This window comes from Hippopotamus amphibius, chromosome 1, assembly GCF_030028045.1.
Source record: "Hippopotamus amphibius kiboko isolate mHipAmp2 chromosome 1, mHipAmp2.hap2, whole genome shotgun sequence".
NCBI classification, from domain to species: Eukaryota; Metazoa; Chordata; class Mammalia; order Artiodactyla; family Hippopotamidae; genus Hippopotamus; species Hippopotamus amphibius.
In genome coordinates, this window is record NC_080186.1 from 126,437,027 (window position 1) to 126,457,856 (window position 20,830).

The window sequence follows — 20,830 nt, forward strand, 5'->3', positions numbered from 1 at the left end:
CCGTGACGCAGCAGCCAGGTCACCCCCTCAGGGTGGCCGAAGCGGGCAGCTGGGTGTAGGACGGTGGCACCAGAACTGTCTTGAGTCCCGCACTCCGCAGCCGCCCTGCGAGAGCCGCCCCTGCAGGCAGGAGAGGGGGCCGGCGAGGCGCTGTTGCGCGCAGGCCGGGCGTGCAGGCCGGCCTCCTCCCCCGGGAAGCGCAGGAGCCGCAGCCTGCCGGCCCCGGCCGCGTGGGGCCCCGGCAGCGCGTCCAGCGGGTCCCCCTGCGAGGGCGCCGGCGGGCGGGCGGCACGCAGCGGCCTCAGCACGTCCGGGTTGCCCCGCGCGCCGCCCGCAGCGCTCGCTTCAGGGCCGTGGTGCCGCCCGCGGGCCGACCCTGGCTCAACGCGTCTCCTGGGGCGCCGTGCCCGTCCTCGGGCACCGGGAGAGCCCGCGGCGCGGCCGGCGGGGCCTGCGGGTGGGGAGGCGGCCAATGACTTGATTTTTAAAACAGGAAACTAAAGCCCAGACATTTTGAATGACATGCCCGAGTTCACACAGGGAATATCTGCTAGAGCCCCCAAGTCTCCTGACTTCAATTTCAGTGAAATGTTTAAAGACGTAAGGTGTTTTTCTTTAGAGAGGGGTAAAAGATGTTTAAGGCAAACAGAACAGTCTAATGGTTGACTTTGTAAGCTTAATCTAGTGTGCACGGAGGACGATTTCCTGGTTCAATTGTTCTGGCCCTTCGTGGTTGCTGCAACCAATGTGTAAGATTCTGGAGAACTTCTTCAATAAGCCTAACCTAATGTTTAACTTAGAAGCGATACAATTCTTCTAAAATTTTTTAACTCATTTTCGAACGGTCAGAGATGAGCTTTGAAAGGGTCCCCTGTAACTGTAACTGAGGATTCCATAGTATCCCTCTCTACCCAGTAGCTTTAGGAAATCAGATGTCTTAACTAAGTGAAAAAGAAATTCCTTTTGCTGAAGAATAGCATATCTGAATCCTTACTTGCTACCATGGTAGAAAACCTTTTTGCTGCGAATGAGAACGTTTGGTAAACCATTATCCTTGTTATAAAATCTATAGTGGCATAACTATTGAGTTTGTCCTTCTCTCTCAGTAAAACGAAATGGTTTCACATCACTAAATCTCCAAGGTCAATTCTAAATCACATTCCTTGATTCTAAAGAAACATCCCAAGCAACCAGTCATGTCAGAAATGATCTCACAATAGGAATCCCATCCTCTGTATTGTCAATGATGAGTGTGATTATATTTATTGCTGTGCTGAGCAGAAGGGTACTAAAATGAGTATTTATGACTTATTTTACTATTAGACTTTTCTTTATATTTGGAAATAAAGTTAGAATTGCTAAATATTTATAGGACTTTAAAAACAGTAATACAGAGTCTTAGTGGATAGGGCTAAGGGATGGATAATGAAGAGAATACATGTAATTTCCAAGGGCCATGGAATAACTAATTAAGTAGTGAAAAAAATACTACTGCTCCCCCAAGAAATTTGCTGAGTAATACTCTATGCCTGCATGTCTCCCTGATACCCGTCAATTTCCACTCCTCTCTTTTACATCCTACCTGCCTGTTAACTCCTACAGCTCATCTGACAAGTATTCTCATGGCTGTCCTTCTCCTTCAGGCTACCGTTCCACTTCCTACTTCGCTGACTGAAAAACTTCTGAGCAGAATACTTATTTTCTCTCCCCAACACACAAGTGAAATGGCTTTCTCAACTTACGCTCAACAACCACTTTTCAGGATCTTACCCAGGAGACAGCAACTTACAAAGTTACCTCAGCAATACCTCCACATGTTATTATCAGCATCCTTTACACCCTCCAAAGTTATTTCTGCTCCTAAAAGTGATCTATATATTACCTGTTGCTATATTAATTCTTATTATAATTTTTATCAGAATTAAAGCTGTCACAGTGCTCACAATTACACAGAGTAAAAACACTGGCCTCATCATTTTCATATCCCACATCGTGTTGACACGTCCTGTTATTACTATCTTTTACAACGGCTATTGTTAACTACTAACCATGTGTTAGAAATTTATTAAACAATTGCTCATAATTCTTCAATAGTTCTTCACTGTCTAAATAATAAAACACCAACCCCCATAGTAGGCATTCCAGAATCCTCTTTCAATTTCATTTTCTATTAAAGATTCCTTCACATTTTCTCCCAGCAAACATTTTCCTCACTCTTTTATTTTATTTTAATATTTATTTATTTGTTTGTTTTTTGCCGCACCTCGCAGCATGTGGGATCCCGACCAGGGATTTAAGCCCTGCACCCTGCAGTGGAAGCACAGAGTCCTCACCACTCAACCGCTAGGGAAGCCCCCTCACTTTTTTTCATTCTCTTTCTTTTAACCTCTTTCCCTGATTTTTTTAAACCTTACTTTTTGAGTTATTTTACTATTCTATTTTTCATCTTTAATTTTATTTTGGCTTAACCCTTTCTTCTAAACATTTTCGTGTTACCAAGTATTAAGTATAAATTCTATCCTCTATAAGTTCTTATAACTCCTAACTTCTCTTTTAGAATCCTCATAAATGTAAACTTCCTGTAAGGCTGAATCTCTACATCTGTCTTAGTTTTCATGTTGCTATCTAAGCTTCTGAGAGATTATGAAAATTATTTTGGAATTGTGTTCCTCCCTCAGTCATCAGAGTATTAAATTAGTGGGGATTTAGAAAAATTTTGATCCAATGCACTCATTCAAAAGATAGGGAAACTAAAATCTTGCTATGATCATTACTTTTAGAATACAAGTAAACTTTTAAATGATTATTGGGGAGCCAGAGTTTTTCTGTGAATCAGAAGGTGATAAATGTTACTGCTGATAATCATCTAAATCTATTGTGTAATTACCAAATAAAAAACTGTACAAAATACTTTAGATTTACTACTTCATTTGCAATATAATAACCATAGATGGAATATAATTAGCATTCATGTTTACAAAAATGGCAAAGTAAGTCCAAAAGAAGATGAATTCAAGGTCCACAGATACATACAAAACCCATGCGCTACAACTGAAATTGTGAGGATTTGTTTTAGTTTGATAGAGAGGTTTCCAATAACTGTACACAAAACTACTGTGGTGGACTACTAGGCCATTAAAAATACCTTCTCAAAAATGCCTGTCATAAAAAGCCTTTGTAAATGTGATGGCCATACAATTTTGTATGTATTTAAGAGCTAAGATACAGTCCACAGAATATGAATATGAACTGTGTCGGAGTTCAGGGCAAAAGGACAAAAATGCAGGGCGATGCTGTAGATTTAATCCGGCAGAGAGGGTAACGTGAACAAAGGTGTTTTGTTAGGAATAAGCCTAATATAAGTGGAAACACTAAGGCTTGGATAACGGACTACAAAGCACATCCAGGGGAGGAATGTGGGATAAAATTGTGAGTTTAGATCAAGTGCATTTTGAAAGCCTTTATATAACAACCCTCAGACTGTCATTATGAGCGTGAGCAGAATGGCCCACAATGAGGCTTTGAGTTTGAATATGATATTTCTGACTTTTTTTCACTCCCTTCTCCAAGGTAACTACAGAGGCTATTTCCTGGAATGAATCAATAAGTGAAACAAATCACTCCATAGTGACTGAGTTCTTTTCTCTGGGACTCTCTAATTCTCAGGAACTCCGGATTTTCCTATTTGTGTTCTTTTTTGTATTCGATGTAGGAACTGTGTTTGGAAACCTTCTTATTGTCATCACTGTAGCTTCTGACTCCCACCTTCACACCCCCACATGCTTCCTGCTGGCCAACCTCTCCCTCATTGATCTGTGTCTGACTTCAGTCACAGCCCCCAAGGTGATTCCTGACTTTTTCAGGAAATGCAAGGTCATCTCGTTCAAGGGCTACCTGGCTCAGGTATTTCTCCTTCACTTCTTTGGTGGGAGTGAGTTGGCGATCCTTATGGCCACGGCCTTTGACAGATATGTGGCGATCTGTCAATCCCTTCACTACGCTACAATTATGTGTGACAGTGTGTGTGTTGGCATTGTGGCTGCTGCATGGGGAACTGGCTTCCTCCACTCAGCCAGCCAGTTGGCCTTTGCTGAGAACTTACCTTTCTGCGGCCCCAATGAGGTAGACAGCTTTTACTGTGACCTTCCCAAGGTCATCAGACTTGCCTGCACAGACACCTATAGGCTGGATATCATGGTCATTGCTAACAGTGGAGAGCTCCCTGTGTGTTCTTTCGTTCTCCTAATTGTCTCACACACTGTCATCTTAGTAACCATCCAGTGTCTCCCTTCAGAGAGGTCATCCAAGGCTCTGTCTACTTTGACTGCTCATATCACAGTAGTTCTTTTGTTCTTTGGACCATATATCTTCATTTATGCCTGGCCATTCTCCGTCAAGTCATTAGATAAATTCCTTGTTGTCTTTTGTTCTGTGGTCACTCCTCTCTTGAACCCAACTATATACACACTGAGGAACAAAGACATGAAAACTGCAATGAGACGGCTGAGAAAATGGAATATGAATTCTAGGATAAAGTCGTAAATCTCAATAACAGTGAGATTAATCTGCAATAATGACAGTATACAGTAAAGTTGGTAAATTACTTAGTAAATCTCATGAAAATTATACTTTCCATTTCATATTTTCTTTTACAGGCATCAAACTTCTCTTTTATTTAAGCATTAAGAAACTGCAGCACAGTGACTTAGAAAATATCCTCAAAACGTCAGTTACGACATGAACAGACATCATGTGTCACGTGTAGACCCTTTCTCATTTTCTATCGAGGGTCGTCAACCAGAGCAACATAAACATTCCACGCATCTGCTTTTAAAGTGAAAAACAAGGCACACAACTCTGCCCCACACGGCAAAGGAGAAAAAGTGCGTGGTGTCTTACTGTGGCCAGTTAAGAGCAAGAAGGGGCTGGGAGCCGGGAGGAGTGGGGGAGGGTGAGGAGAGGGAAACAGACAAAGGAGGAGACAGGGACCCAGAGACCACGCATGACCAGCAGCAGGACCGAGACACACACGGACGATGCAAAAAGACGCTCCGCAAACATCAATTCCTTTAGGAAAGTCTTTAAAATGCTGTTATTGTCACGATGGGCAGGACCCTGGGTCTCTCAATCACTGGTATTTACACTAAGTGCAAATGAGACCAAGTTCGACCTTGCCCACCTTGAACTCACAGTTCACTCTCAACCTGCTGGTGGCATCCAGAATGAGCTTTCGTTCCTCCCCCAGGACCCAACTCTGCAGACTCCACCGGGGGCAGCCGCAGCATTCAGGGGACACGTGTCTTAATGTCACCTTCGCAGGAGTGCTGAGTTTGCCCCTCTGGTATTATACACTCATTTAAAATAGAAGACACTCTAGCTCTGTGCATTTAAACAGGAGGCAAGCTATTGGGGGGGTGGGGGGTTTGGTTTTGCATCTCATCTGGTGGCTGATCTAGCTTGCACAAAATGAGATCCTTCATGTCTATCTAGATTTGTGCCTGGCACGAGAGCGATTAGAGCAAAGTTCTCCACAAGAAAAATACAAAATTGTTTTTTAAAAATGTAAGGCTTCAATGTAAAATATAATCAAGACTTGACGCATTAAAGTCTAATGAGATAAACATTAAACTAGTTAACTTTTAGAAAAGTCAGAAATTGAGGTAATACATTACACTCTTCTATAACCAGCTTCATCTGATTATAACATCTTCCGCCTTCTCTACCTTCGAGTTAAACAGACTCAGGGGCATGGAGGAACGTTCTAGAAATCAGCCTCGAGTTAGTGGGGAAGAGGATGACTCCTAAAAGGCAGAGGAGTCTTACTCTTTACTCAAATAATAAAAAGTTCCTTTTTCAAACCACCATATACAACTGTACAAAGCCACCGTGTCACTGCTTTTCAACAGTGATTAAAAATACTGAAAGCACACAACTGTCCTGCACGCCCACCGTCTCCCTACACAAGTGGCTCTCTGGCCGGCACCCCTTGACTGGCGTCCGGGTCCAGCTCTCTGCACTGTGCCCTCTCCTTCTGGCTACGCTTCCTTTCTGCAGCACAAAAGACATCTGTGAGCCGCTCTTCAGATGCAGAGGACGCATGTTCCAGAAGCTGAGCCTTGCTCTGCTCACACCTTACCCAGACACTGAAAACAATGCCCGCAGCCACGCTGCAGAAAGTCTGTGTGTGTGTGTGTGTGAGGTGCGAGTGGAGACAGCACTGTGGGCGGGAACACACATGTGACCCAGTGTGAGTGTGAGGATGTGTCAGCACATGTGCACGCACAAGCACGAATGTGAGGTGTACAAGTGTCCACGAGAGCACAAGTACGGGAGTGTGAGAGGAGTCGTGTGCATGAAGGGAAGCACGTGTGAGTGTGTGAGTGTGTAAGTGTGTGCGTGGGCTCGCAAGCCCCCATGAGTCAGTGTTGTGACCGCAGAGCGCCCATCACAGCACCCACTCACCAGGCAGACCTTCCTGGTGGTCACTTCCCGCCCCCATCCCGCTGGGAAGTTCGGTTCACTGGAGTCCCCAGACTTTCCAAGTCCCGGAGACGTCTTTCCTACTCAGGCGAAACAAGGTCGTACATGCAGCACCGCGTCCAGCTCTGCACCAGACGGCCACCCTACCGGTGCCCCAGCACCTGGCTGTCACCCGCTGCTCGGACCAGGGCACCAGGCACGCTGCACCCGCAGGGCGACACCCGCAGACAGGGCCCGGCTCCAGGCAGAGGGGCTCCGGACCTACGCGAACCTCAGGGGCGGGGGCGGAGAGGCATCTCCACCCCCGCTCACCCCCCACCGCGAGCCCCGAGGACACCCGCGGGCGCGGAAGAGGCCAGCAGGTGCAGAAGGCAGAGCCGTGGGGGCAGGCCCGGGCGCGGGGCAGGGCGAGCACCAGGCGGGCCGCGTCCCGCGTGGGCCCCGCGGCTCCGGGCGGTGCGCGCGCGTCGGCGAGCCCGGATCTCCGCGGCGCGGTCACAGCGAGCTCAGGTGCGGCAGCGCGTCCCGGGGCCCCGACCGGTAGCGCGCGGCGGCCGCCGACTCCACGCTGCGCAGGCACTCGGTGCACTGGCGCACCGGGCCCTCGTCGGCCGCCGCGGCCTCCTCCTCGTACTCCACGTCGTCGTGCTTGCGCCGCTCCTTGAGCAGCGACAGCTTGAGCAGCGGGCGCGGGTCGGCGGGCCTCGGGCCGGGGTCGGGGCCCTGCAGGCCGCCGGGCAAGGGCGGGCGGCGGCCGAGGCCCGAGGCCCGAGGCCCGGGCCGGGAACCGGGGGCGAGCGGGCGCCGGGCGTCGGCGGGGGGGCGCGGGGGCCGCCCGACGGGGCCGCGCCTGCAGCTGCTTCTCCAGGCGGCGCCGCTGGACGACCAGGACGGCCTCGGGCGTGAGGCTCAGGGAGAAGCACAGGGCGGCGTCGGGCCCGGCCCCCGAGCCCCCCGCGGTCCCCGCGGCGCCGTCTGCGGAGCCAACGGGCCGGGGCGCGCTCGGGGTCGCGGGCGGGGCGCGGCGCTGCGGGCCGGCGGCCGCTTCGGGGTGGCGGAGGGCCAGGAGCTGGACAGCAGCCCGAGGGGTCGCTCGGGGGGGGTGGGGCGTCTCTTCTTCTCCGCGGCGGGCGGCGAGGGCCCGGGCGGGGCGCAGGCGGGGGCCCCCGGGGGGCGGGCGCGGGCGGGAAGGGCATGGTGCGGCCGCGCCAGCGGCTCGTCAGCGCCCTCGGACCGGCCGCGGCATCTCGGGCATCCTCACGTCCTCGCGCCCGCGCCCCGGGCTTCACGCCAAGGCACCCCTCCTTCCTCTTTGCTCGCTCGCTCGCTCCCTCCCTTCCTTCCTTCCGGGGCCCTGGGCTCTGCCCGGACTCGCGGCTCCGCGCCCGCCTCGGCCGGGCCAGCACCGGCCGCCGGGTCCACGCCGAATCAGACGCGCCGGCGGGAGGAGGAGCCGCGCGCGGAGGCCCAGGACGCGGCGGGGCGAGGAGCCGCGGCGCCTGGCGCGTGTCACGACCCACTGGGCCTCCCCACCATTTCATATTCTTTATCAACTATCAAAGAACATTCACATACACAGCCTCAATTTATTCTTTAACAACCTCCCAATTGTTATATTTTTAATACAGATGCAAAGTTAATATCTGACTTTGAAAATATGATCTCACGAATTCCCATAACAATGAAAGGCATAAATATGCTAATATTTGTACACTCCTGTGCCTTCCTGAATGGTCCTGAGGGTAGAAGAGGGAAGGATAGAAACTAGGTTGACTTAGGATTTTTAAAAAATTTCTATTTAGCTCATGTTCCCTAAAAACATCAAAAAGCAACTGCCACACACCCACCTCCAACACATGCTGAATGATAAGGACGCATATGTCAACTTTTAGGAGGTTTAAAAAAGAAAATCCTCCCATTATAACAGTTTCACGACTATCATTGTAACAACCCATAATCCATAAGTGTATCACCAAGAAGGACGGGAAGCACGCGGCCGCCCACATAGCATTTGTCCTGTAGGCCTGTGTCATGTGTGGGATACAACAACAGCCCATACATAGTAAAAAGTATTTAGAGAAATTCAAGTCTCTCAGCGGCATGTTGGCACACAGTTAACATTTGGATCCATCCATGTCAGTTTTTTTGTTGTTGCTGTTAAGCTTTTGATTGGAATATAATTGCTTTACACTCTTGTACCAGTTTTTGAGGTACACCAAAGTGAATCAGCTGTATTTATACATATATCCCCATATCCCCTCCCTCCCGTGACTCCCTCCTGCCCTCCCTGTCCTGGCCCTCTAAAGCATCACCCATCATGGCGTTGATCTCCCTTTGTTATACAGCAACTTCCCACTAGCTATCTATTTTACATTTGGTAGTAAATGTCTATGCTACTCTCTGACTTCGTCCTAGCTTCCCCTTCGCTGTCCCCGCAACCCTGTGTCCTCAAGTCCATTCTCAGTTTTTATGGTTAGCTTTTACAAGCACAGGCTTTGATGTCGAAAAGAGATGGGTTCAACTCTACCTGCCCCTTACTAATCATGACTTTGAGCACACTGTTTAACTTTCCTAAGCTTCAGTTTCCAAAAGCGACATAATTATATGATTATTATGAGGGATAATAAGACACCAGATATAAATCAGATAAATATCACACTTTATGGCATATTTTCAGGACTCAATAACTATTAAGTACTATTATCACTGTCATATAAATCCTATATGTGAGCAAACCAAAAGTTCTCAACCTTCACTTCCTCCCAGCATCCTTGAGGGCTAGGACACATTCCCATATCAACAGATGACCTTTGGGGGCATTGCTGTTGTGAGGGGGAAGCGTGTGTACTCATGTGCAGGCATGTTCTCATGTACATATACTGCACCATCCTGAGAAGACACACCAAAGATTTAAGATAGAAGTAGAGGGAAATACAGGTTGACAGAAAGCTTGGTACATGATTCTGATAAATAACTCCTCTCCCCAGAAAGAATCACTGAACCAGGCTAAAACTGAAGATTAAATATTCTAAGTAAGAAAGGAATATGGTTTTTAAGGTGTGACTGGAAGTAATAGAGAAAGGAGATCAAATGATGACAGTCAAAATTATGTTTACTTTAGGGAAAAAAAAAAGAATAGAAACTCCATAAATAAGTTAAGAACACATAAGAAAATTAGTATATGAGATAATATCTCAAGTCAGTGGAGAAAGGACCTGTTAATGTGATGGTGGAATAACTGGATAGCCATATGGGAAAGATATAGTGCATCTATTCCTCCTGCCGTGTTCCAGGACAATTTCTACATAAACTAAAGAATAAATAATTTTTAAACTATACAACTATTGTAAGAAAACATAAGTTAATATCTTCACAATCTATGAATATGATAAATAGATAATATTAACTACATAAAATTAATATTTAAATGCATGATAAAACTGAGAAAAGTAAAAAAGATACGTGAGATTCTAGAGGAAAGTATTTACAACTCACATCACAAAAAACAGAGCTATAGTTTTAAAAGAACTTCCTTTGAGGACACGGGAAGAGGGATAGGAGAAGCTGGGACAAAGTGAGAGAGTAGTAGTGACATTTATACACTACCAAATGTAAAACAGCTAGTGGGAAGCAACTGCATAACACAGGGAGATCAACGCTATGATTGGTGAAGACCTAGAGGGATGGGATAGGGAGAGTGGGAGGGAGGCTCAAGAAGGAGGGGATATGGGGATATATGTATAAATGCAGCTGACTTGCTTTGTTGTACAGCAGAAGCTGGCACAACAGTGTAAAGGTATTATACTCCAATAAAGATCGAAAGAAAAAAAATAAAAAAATAAAAAAAAGAACTTAAGAAAACACAGACATAGAAAAATTGGCAAAATATATGAATTTACAGTTCATATATAAGGAGATAAAAAGAAACCTTAAATACGTGAAAAAAGTTCAGTCTTCCACATTAAGATATATGCAGAGTAATAACATAGGGAGATCAACTCCATGGTGGGTGATGGTTTGGAGGGCTGGGATAGAGAGGGAGGGAGTTGCGGGAGGGAAGGGATTTGGGGATATATGTATGGATACAGCTGGTTCACTTTGGTGTAACTCAAAAACTGGCAAAACAGTGTAAAGCAATTATATTCCAATAAAGAGCTTTAAAAAAAAAAAGATATATGCAGAGTAAAACAAAGCTGAAATATCACTTTTGGCCTATATGACATCAAATATCTGACATCAATATTTAATATTACAGCCTATTGGTTAAACTGTACAGAAAAGGGACACTCATATGCATTATTGATGAGAATACAAAACAGTGTAACATCTTGGCAAGATAACATCTCCAAATATTACCATGCTACTAACTTTTGACCCAGCAACCCTAATTCTACCCTAAGGATACATGGAAGAAAATACAGAATAACCAATGCACCAGGTTACTTGTTGAAGTATTGCCTTTAACAGAAAAAGAACAGAAAATACCCAAATGGCAATCAGTAAGGATTGCATAAATTATGTGCATAAATTATATGCAATGAAATATTAAGCAACTATAAAAATGTGGGAAATATCTCTAAATACTGTTCTGGAGGAACCTATATGGCATGTTAAGTGAAAACAGTAAGGTGAAGAAGAATGTCTCTGGTATGCTAATTTTTGTGTTAAAATAGAGATGCACATATTAGCTTTATATGTATGTGTAATTATAAATATATATTTTATAAACACTTATGTATTTTAAATAAAATATTTAAATGTTTTCTTGAGGAAGAAGGAAACTGGGTAAGAGACAGGAATAAAAGCTAGACATTTCTGAATATTTTGCAGTTTTGACTTTGAAATCATGTAAATGATTTTACATAATTTAAAATTAAATTAACTTAAAATAGCAATCTCTAAAAATGCAATTCAAACTGAAACAATTGTTTTAATGGTATTTGTGTGTGTAAGTATGAATTGTCTACAGGATGGAAATAAGGAGATCTTTTCTAACCACAGCGTCAAAATTCAATTTTTGACTCAGTTAATTGTGATGGTTAATTTGCAGCTTGGCTAGGCCACAGGACCTAGATATGTGCTCAAACACCAGTCTAGATCTTGCTGTGAAAGTAGTTTTTAGATGAGAGTAACAGTTAAATCAATAGATTTTGAGCAAAGCAGGCTACCCTATATAATGTGGGTTGGTTTATCCAGTCAGTTGAAGGCCTTAACAGAAAAATACTGACACCTCCTGAGGAACACAGCATTCTGCCACCAGACTACTTTGGACTCAAATTGCAACATCAACCCTTCCTTGGGTCTCCAGTCTGCTAGATTTTGCATTTGCCACGATTATATGAGCCAGTTCCTTAAAATAAATACACCACACACACACATCCCTATTGGTCTGTTTCTCTGAAGAACCCAGACTCATACATAAATTTAATGTATTTTGTGTATTTTCTATTTCATTGATTTATCTATAATATTTCTTTTTTCTTTTCTAATCACAACACTAAATTTCTAAGTAATGCTTTAGTTGCATAACAAATTTTACTTTGTAATTTTATTATAATTAAGTTCAAAATACTTTCCACTCTCCCTTGTAAGTTCTTCCCGGAAAATATTCAGAAATATGATGCTTAATTTTAATATACTTGGGCTTTTCTATACATATATTACAGAAACCATTACATACAGAAACCATTCTGATTTAATTACGTTGTGATCAGGGAACAAACTGTGTTAAGGTGCAAATCTTGAAGGTGTTTTTAGATTCTCTTTATGACCTTAGTGAACATTACCTGTGCTCTCACAGGAGTGTTCTGCTCCTGTTGAGTATAGTATAATTGCCAACTAGGTCAAGGTGATAAATGTCACTGTTCAAATCATCTATGTTTTTCTGAATTTTGTTTACTTATATCGATTACTGAAAGATGTCTGTTAAAATACCCAATTATAATAGTTCTGTCACATTTATTACATCTACATACATTATAAACCCCACAATAGGACGTTATGATTTTCGCTTTAAATACTGAGATATCATTTAAAGAAATTAACCAGTCACATATTTACCATTTCTGATGTGCTTCATTCCCTTCTAAAGACATAGTTTCCATTTCATATCCTTTCCTTTTAACCTAAAAACTTTCCTTTAGGGACCTCCCTGGTGGTCCAGTGGTTAAGCCTATGTGCTTCCAGTGCGGGGTGGGGGGCGGGGCATGGGTTTGATCCCTGGTCAGGGAACTAAGATCCCACATGGCACGGCCAAAATAATTTTTGTTAAATTCCTTTAGTATCTATTATAGAGAAGTCTTGCTGGCAGTGACATTTTCTCATATCTGAGAATAACCAACTTCACCTTTATTTATAAAAGATATTATTGGAAGACATACAATTATGGTGACAGCTTTTTTTTTCTTGTCACCATTTTGAAGTTGCCATTCTATTACCTTTTGGCCTTTTTTTTTTTTTTTTTTTTTGAGGTCACGATGTCTATTCCCCACACATTATGTGACGCTTGTCACCACGGCCAGCACGCAGGAGTTAGGACACGTGTCCCCAGACGTGTGCCAGACCGCGGGGGGCTGGCGGCGACCCCCTCCTAGTCACCTGCACACGTGGCGCGGGGTCCCCTCGCAGCGGCCCCACAGCCCAGGGCGCCCCCAGCCGCCCCGCCGCCCACCGGCCTCTCCTCCCCGCCCCGGGCCGCCGGGACGCCCACGGGGGCTGCCCGGCGGTCTCAGGCCCAGGCGGGGGGCCCCGGGGCCCCTGCAGCGCCCGCCCCCAGGGGAGGAGGGCCCGCCGAGGCCGCAGAGGCGCCGGGCCAGCGGGACGCCCTGGGCGCGGGAGGGCGGCGGCCGGGACCCGCGGCCGGGCCGGAGGCGGTGCGGGCACCCCTCGCGGGCGGGCGGTCGCGAGCCCTGGGAAGAGGGCGTGGAGAGCAGCCCCGCGTCCATCCACACGCGCGCCTGGAAGAGAGTCCCGGACACGGTCCCGCCCCCCAGGCTGCCCGCTCCGCCCCGCCGGGCGCAGGGAGACGGGGCGCCGGGAGGGTCCGCCCCCCGGGAACCTGCAGCCGCAGCTCCTCGTGCAAGAACCCGGGTCCGAGGGCCGGGCCGGCTGGCGGGGAGCTCGTCCGAGCGGGGGGCGGCCGGGGCGGCCAAGGCCGGCTCAGAAAGCGGCTTCGTGGGGCTGGGCGGCCCCTGAAGACAGACGGCGGGGGCGGGGCTGCGGGAGGTGCTGGGGGCGTGGCATCCTCAGGGGCGCTTCTCACCGGAGTACCCCGCCCACCCCACCATCCTCTAGGAAACACTGTAGTAAGTGGGGTTTCAGGGGCTGGGGGGAGGTGGTGCTGGTCTGCGCTCACAGCTTGGGGCTCTGTTTCCAGAAGGGTCTGAGGGCCGTGACAGAGCACAAAAAAGGAGGGGAGGGCGGAGGCAAAAACAGGAAAATAATAAAAATCCCTCAACATGCAGGTCCAATTTCTTTTTCTCTCGTGGGCGGGCCAATGGGAGGAGACGGAAAAATGCGAGAAGGCTTCCAGTGGGCCGGGAAGGACCCGATGGCACTGGGGAGCGGGGCGGTCATTCCTGCTGGTCGTCGTTGCTGGCACTGGGGGTCCGACTCCGGATCTGACTTCGGAGCTGTTCTGTCAACTGTGGGTTCTGCTGCTGCATCTGCTGAGCGAACCGCTGGCCCGCCTGGATGAGGCTGGCCAGGTCGTTCTGCGAGGGGCTGGTGCCGGGAGTCCCCAAGGGGTTGTGGCCGCTGGAAATCATGCCAGACGCGAGCTGTTGAACATGGGGGTTGCTCATGAGGTTTGATGCCCTGCTCATAAAGCTGGGGTTGTTGAGCAGGCCCGCGATGTCGAAGCTGACAACGCCTCCCCCTTGGGCTGGGCGCCTCTCTCAGCCGTAGCTCCGCCACCTTGAGGTTGGACGTGTAGGTCTCCTGTTGGGGTCCAGCTCCAGGGCCTTCCTGTAGCAGGCCACGGCCTCCATGTGCTTGTTCAGGCTGGACAGCGCCAGGCGCATCCTGCCGGAGGCCTCGCTGTAGGAAGTGTCTATGCAGATGCCTCCACCGAGTCCTCCTCCGAAGGCGGGGTTCGCTGGGGGCTCCTCAGATCCGAGGGCATCTCCTTGCCCGCGCAGCCGCTGCAAATATTTCCAGGAGAGTCTGGGGGAGCGCGAGGTCGCTGTCCTCCACCATCACCCCAAAAGCAGTCTCCAGGCACTGGATGGTGACTTCCAAGCTCTCCTGGGTGTTCAGCGAGAGCTCCCCCCTCCCCCCACCCCGACCCGGAGCTGGTCCTGCAGGAACCGGATGATGGCGTAGGCCAGGCGCTTCTTGTCATCCATCCTGAGACAGGAGGAGACAGGCCTGGAGCTTCAGGATCTTTTAGGCAGCCGAATATTTTTCTAATGAGATATCAATCATCATTCTTATGATTTGTGTGACACAAGTAATGAGTTATTTTTCTCTTGCTCCTTTTCAGAATTCTCTTTATCTTTGGTCTTCAGTAGTTTGACTATTAGATGCTGAGATGTTGTTTTCTTTATATATGTATATCCCCACTTGGATTTCACTGAGTTGTTTGGATATGTAAGTCATTTGATTTGTACCAAATTTGGGAGATTTTAAGGCATTAACCGAGCAATTTTTTTTCTCCATTCTCCTTCCTTTTATTCAGAGACTCTATTTACACTTATGTTAGACTGCTTGATATTGTTCCAAAGTCCGCTTAGGCTCACTTCATATCTTTTAATCTTCTTCTTCACTTATTCAGACAAGATAATTTCCATTGCTCTATCTTGATTTTAACTTACTTTTACCAATATTCAGTTGGCCATGTAGCTAGTCTAGAATTTCCATTAGGTTCTTTCTTATGTTTTTCACTTCTCTGCTATTTCTCATCTTTTTATTCATTTCGACTCTATTGTTCTTTAAGTCTTTGAGTATATTTATAACAGCATTGTACAGAGTATAGATTCCATTATCTTCCTCTGGAGAGAACTGATTCTTGTTCTAGCATGCACTCAGTGTGGCTGGGCTTATGTTCCAAATTCTGTCTGCCTTGCTCAAACTGCTCAACATCTCAGCCTATCAGCTTTTACTTTTCACTAGTAATCTCAGCTGCACATTTATCTGCAGTTTATGGGAGAGCCAAAGATTTGAGAGGTTATAAACAAAATTTGAGACTACCATTACTGAGGGTCCCTCATTTATTGAATTTCTCTTCTCATCTTTTGGTCCCTCTTGCAGTCCCCAAACTCCATCCTCTGGTTCTACAGGCCTTTAAGAATTCAATTTTCTCCTTGACTTTTAGTTACTATATGCTGTATAAATAAGGGATTTCCCTAAGACAAAAACTATATACAGCCTTCTCTCAGGGGCTGACTCCTATCTAGTTTCTGCCAGATTTGAGTTACTTTCCATTGTCTTCAAATAGTTGCTTTTTATTTTTTGTCCAAACTTAATAGTTGATATCAGTGGAAATTATCATTTAATACAAGCTACATTTTCATTACTCATAATTAAAATCTTAGACGTTGATTTTGAGACATGCTATACTGGTTAAGCATAACTCTTACTATAAGTCACTTAACAAACTAACATAAAACTCTTCTTAAGGTAAGTCGTTGCTGCAAAAGAGTAAAGTTGGACCCTTTCCCCTATACAATACACAAAATTAACTCCCAGTGGGTCATAGGCATAAATATAAGAACTAAAACTATGAAACACTGGTAAAAAAACACTAGGAATAAATCTTTATGACCTTGGATTACGCAAGACCTTCTTAGGTGTGATACCAAATGCACAAGCTACAAAAAAATAATAATAAAGTTGGACTTCATCACAATTAACTACTTTGCCTTGTCATTTCTAGGAGAGAGAGAATATCATAAATCTCAAGTTATCTGTGAGTAGACAAGAAACAAATTTCAATTGAGATACGAGTGATACATCCATCATCACTGCAAGTTATGGGTGAAGAGAGAAAGAAGAGAAAATTAAGAGACTCCAAGCAAAAGATGCCAAAGGCGTGGAAGACATATCATCTTTCTAAAGAGAGGAAGTATTAAAAAATGGAAGATTAGAATGACTATGAAGCAACGAAACATGGGATGTTAAGTAAACCCATTCTGAAATCTTTTAAATACTGTTTTATGCTAATGAATTTGTAAACATAATGAATTTTTCTGGTTAACTTATATAAAAACGTTTTCATGTAAACATTTTGTCATTCTTGTGTACTATCCTCCTGGACGAAAGGTCTGGATAAAAAAAGGAGAAGACTGATAGGGGTAGTGCATCAGATTTTGGTTACTAAATGAGACACACCAACAACAACAGAAAAAAGAACAAAAACAGCACCTGGGAAGGCATGGTGGAGAGGAGAGAATAGCAATGCTTTTTGTCTTTCAAAACTGCTCCAGAAAATCTTTCCTCTCCTCCTAAAAACAAACAAACAGAAACAGACAGAAAAAAGATCCAAAAAACAAAATAAAACAAATTGTGCCGCTTTTCGTAGATTGTGTGCTACAGTGAATGCTTTGCATTCAGACTGACTTACTGCGACGCCTATAATCACAGCTGACAAAATGTTCTTTCTTCTTTGGGGCTGAATAACATTCCATTTATGTTCATACCTCATTTTCTTGATCCATTCATTCACTGATAGACATTTAGATTGTTTATGTGTCTTGGCTACTGTGAATAATGCTGCAGTGAAAATAAAAGTGCAGTTCTCTCTTAAAGATCCTGATTTTAATTCCTGTGGATAAATATCCAGAAGAATTGCTGGGTCATATGGTAGGTAAAGTTTTAATTTGGGGGAAACTTCCATGCTGTTTTCTATACTCTCTACGCCAACTTGCATACCCCCCAGCAGTGTAACAGGATCCCCTTTTCCTCACATCCTTCACCCTTTCTTCACTATCATGTACTTGCTGGCCATTTGTAGGTCTGCTTTGGAGAAATGTCTATTCAGGTCCTTTGCCCAATGTTAATCAGTTTTTTAAAAAATTGTTTTGTTTTGTTTTTAGCTATTGAGTTGAATGAATTTGTATGTATTTTGGATTTTAACCCCTTATCAGACTTATGCTATGAAAATATTTTCTCCTTTTCTACAGATGCCTTTCAGTCTTTGACTGTTTCCCTTGTTATGCATAAGCTTTTCAGTTTCATGTGCTGTTGATTTCAGTCAGCTGATATTTTGTTGAGAGTTTTTTGCATCTATATTCTTCAATAATATTGGCCTGTAGTTTTATTTTCTTGTAGTGTCCTTATCTGGCTTTGGTAGCGGGGTAATTCTGGCTTTATAAAATAAGTTTGGGAGTATTCATTCCCTCTTCTTCAATTTTTTGGGACGAGTTTTAGAAAGGTTGGCATTAATTCTCTAAATTTTGGGTAGAATTTACCACTGAAAATAATCAAGTCCTGGGGTCTTTACAACAATGCAGTGAAACTAGAAGTTGAAAATAAAATTGAGAAACAAAAGATGAATAATCCTGAAATTTAGAAACTTGCACTTAATCAATACTAGGATGAAAGTGGAAATACAGAGAAAAAACAAATTAATTTCCTAAATACTGATGATAAAGCAGTACATACCAAGATAAATGAGATATAGTTAAAGCAGTGATCAGAGAAAAATCCAGAGTCATATACACATACATTGATTAAAAACAAAAGAATCAAAGAAGTGAATTAAATTGCCATCTCAAATTTTAAAAAAAGAGTAAACAAGGAAAAAACAAAATAAAAGTAAAAATTAGTAAATTAAACAAAAATGTACATCAAATCAGTAAATCAAAAATCTTGTTTTTTAAAAAAATCTGCAAATTAGACAATCCATTAGATAGTTTAATAAAGGATAAGAAGAAATAAAGCACAAAAGTAGATAAATAATAAGTGAAAATAATGATTAATAATCAACAAAAAATCACTAAAAACAATGTTCACATCTGAGTAAACAAACTTGAAAGCTGTATGAAATGGATAATATTCTTGGAAAATTCATTTAACTACTACTGACTGCAGTAGAAATATAACACTTAAAACACTAATTTCCACAGAAATAATACAGATATTTATCAAGGAATTATAAAATACACACACACACACACACACATATACACACACACCAGGTTTAAATGGTTTCACAGATAACTGTACAAAACATTTGGAAATCAGTTTCACTAAAAACAAATTGTTCCAAAGAATTGAAAAATGAAAATTACTTCCAATTTGTTTTTCATGAAACAGTGTAAAATTGTACCCTAATTAAATAAAAATAATACAAGAACAAACATTACAGGCCAATATTACTCATGAATACTGCGGTTAAAATTCTGTAGGTAATATTAGTGAATTTGACCTCCTTTCTGGTATGACACATGAGAAGTAACTACCAATAGATCTGAGATACAAATGTGAAACATGAGGATACACAAATATAGGTACAAAATATGAGTGAATTCCTAAAAATCCTGAGTGTAAGGGAAATTTTTCTAACTATGACACTAGAAACAGATGAGATTTTTTTAGTGATAAATTAAAATAATAACAAACTCTATAACCCAAAATATTTTTTAAAAAGAAATGCAAATTCAGAATACAAATTGGGAGTAAATATTTACTATATATCAGATAATGAACTAATATTATGAAATACACAAAGAACTGTTAAAATTGAAGGAGGAAGAGGAGACATAAACAAGGGTGACATCAGAGTAAATGGCAGAATAGGCAGCTCCATGGACCTATTACTCTGCAGAAACACTGAAAAGTCAAGCAAAAACTATCAGAATCAACTTTTTCAGAAGTCTGGAAAATAGTCAGAAGCTTATAGCAAACAAGTAAACACTGAATCAAGAAAAAGGTAACTTAAAAGTGACAGGGTAGTTTTGTGGCATTTGTACTTGCCCTTTCATCATACCCCTTTCTAGCTCAGCATCAGTTGTGAAGATGATGGCCCTTTCCTGTGTGAGATCCCAGTCCTTGTGTTTCTTTGCTCTAACCTGTCTGAGGGCCACCTGAAAGAACTATGTAAGGCTTTTAACTTTGTTTCCCCTAACTCAGAGATCACTCAAGGTAGAAGAGGGGCAAGCATTGTTCAAAAACATTGTAAGGCAAATGAAAAACCCACAGCCATCTGGGACAATTGAATCCATCCCTGAAAACCTGGGAGGAAAAACTAGGAGCTGGATTTTTTTTGGAAATGTAGGTATACAAAACCAGACATTGATATTGGGGAATTTAGAAACCCACACATCAATACATGTCAAGGCAAAACACACACTCAGAAAATGCTTGAGAAGACCCTAAGCTTTCAGCTTTGGCTGCTTTCTCACGCAAACAGAAAGTGAAGGGTAAGGCAGAGCTAGATGTTGAAAGAGTGCCTCAGCACACAATCAACCAGCAAAGACTGGAAGCATTTGTTTGTTTTATCTTTCTTCCTCTGCTTATTTTCCTTTGTCTTTCTAACTGTTTCTTGGCTCTTAGTGGTCAAAATATCATTAGCTGAACACATGCTAAAGGTATAGAGACTTCAGAGAACAAACATAACAAATAAAGAAGTTACAAAAATAGTCTAGAAGTCACTAAACAACCACAAAAAACCCCAAACAACCCCAGCTGCATCCCACCGAAATTAACAAAAATAAACCTTGAGGAGGGAAAGAATGTGATTTCCAGAGTTACTAAATTATAATATTCAAAAGGTATAGTTAAAAAAAAAATTAAGACGCCTACAAATAAAAAAGAAAGTATGTCACATGCATGAAGAAATAAACAGAAACTATCCCTGAGAAAGCACAGACATTGGACTTACTAGATTGACTTTAGACAAACTGTTTTAAATCAGCTCAAAGAAAACCAAGAGAACAATAGATGAATAAATCAAGAATATCAATAAAAAAGATGGCGGCGAAGTAGAGAGACGTGGAGTGCATCCCTCTCAACAGATGCATCGGGAATGCACAGAAGGACGCAGTCATTCCCACAGAGAAGCAGCTGAACACCAGCAGACGGCCTCGGACACCAGAGAGGGCTGCGGGGAGCCCGACATAGCCGGTAGGGAGGCATCTACGAGGGCTCAAAGAGGGTGAAGTGGCGGAGCTGTGGCAGACGGGAGGGAGTGAGAAACATACGGAGGGTCCACAGCGCAGCTCAGCGTTCCCGGACCCAGACATCGATCCGCGGCTGAACGGAGGGTCCAGGAGCGGGAGCGTGGGAACCGGAGAGCTGGTTCAGGGTGAGAAACATTGTTGCCGGTAGGGTGACGGACCGAGAGGACAGGAGGGAGGAGGTCCGCGGAGAGGAGTGCCGGTCCCTGAGAGCTGCCTGGCCATGATGGCGG

The 20,830-nt window shown here is 44.2% G+C and overlaps 1 protein-coding gene and 2 pseudogenes across 1 annotated transcript; 1 reads left to right on the forward strand and 2 right to left on the reverse strand.

The window, feature by feature from the left end:
* Positions 1-1,002: 1,002 nt before the first annotated feature.
* Positions 1,003-4,542, forward strand: LOC130839403 (olfactory receptor 4F4-like). Its single transcript, XM_057713693.1, has 2 exons — positions 1,003-1,035; positions 3,571-4,542. The coding sequence occupies exons 1-2, from the start codon at positions 1,003-1,005 to the stop codon at positions 4,540-4,542; spliced, it is 1,005 nt and encodes a 334-aa protein (XP_057569676.1).
* A 2,433-nt stretch (positions 4,543-6,975) lies between these two features.
* LOC130846148 (proline-rich protein 18-like) lies at positions 6,976-7,676 on the reverse strand (annotated as a pseudogene).
* Positions 7,677-14,051: 6,375 nt separating this feature from the next.
* LOC130838759 (small glutamine-rich tetratricopeptide repeat-containing protein alpha-like) lies at positions 14,052-14,825 on the reverse strand (annotated as a pseudogene).
* Positions 14,826-20,830: the final 6,005 nt, after the last annotated feature.

Excerpts from the sequence above, each read along its gene's own strand:
- LOC130839403 (XM_057713693.1), top strand. The coding sequence starts at position 1,003 with ATGGTAGAAAACCTTTTTGCTGCGAATGAGAAC. Across the intron at positions 1,036-3,570 it reads TTTTTGCTGCGAATGAGAAC|GTAACTACAGAGGCTATTTC; the intron begins GTTTGGTAAACC and ends CCCTTCTCCAAG.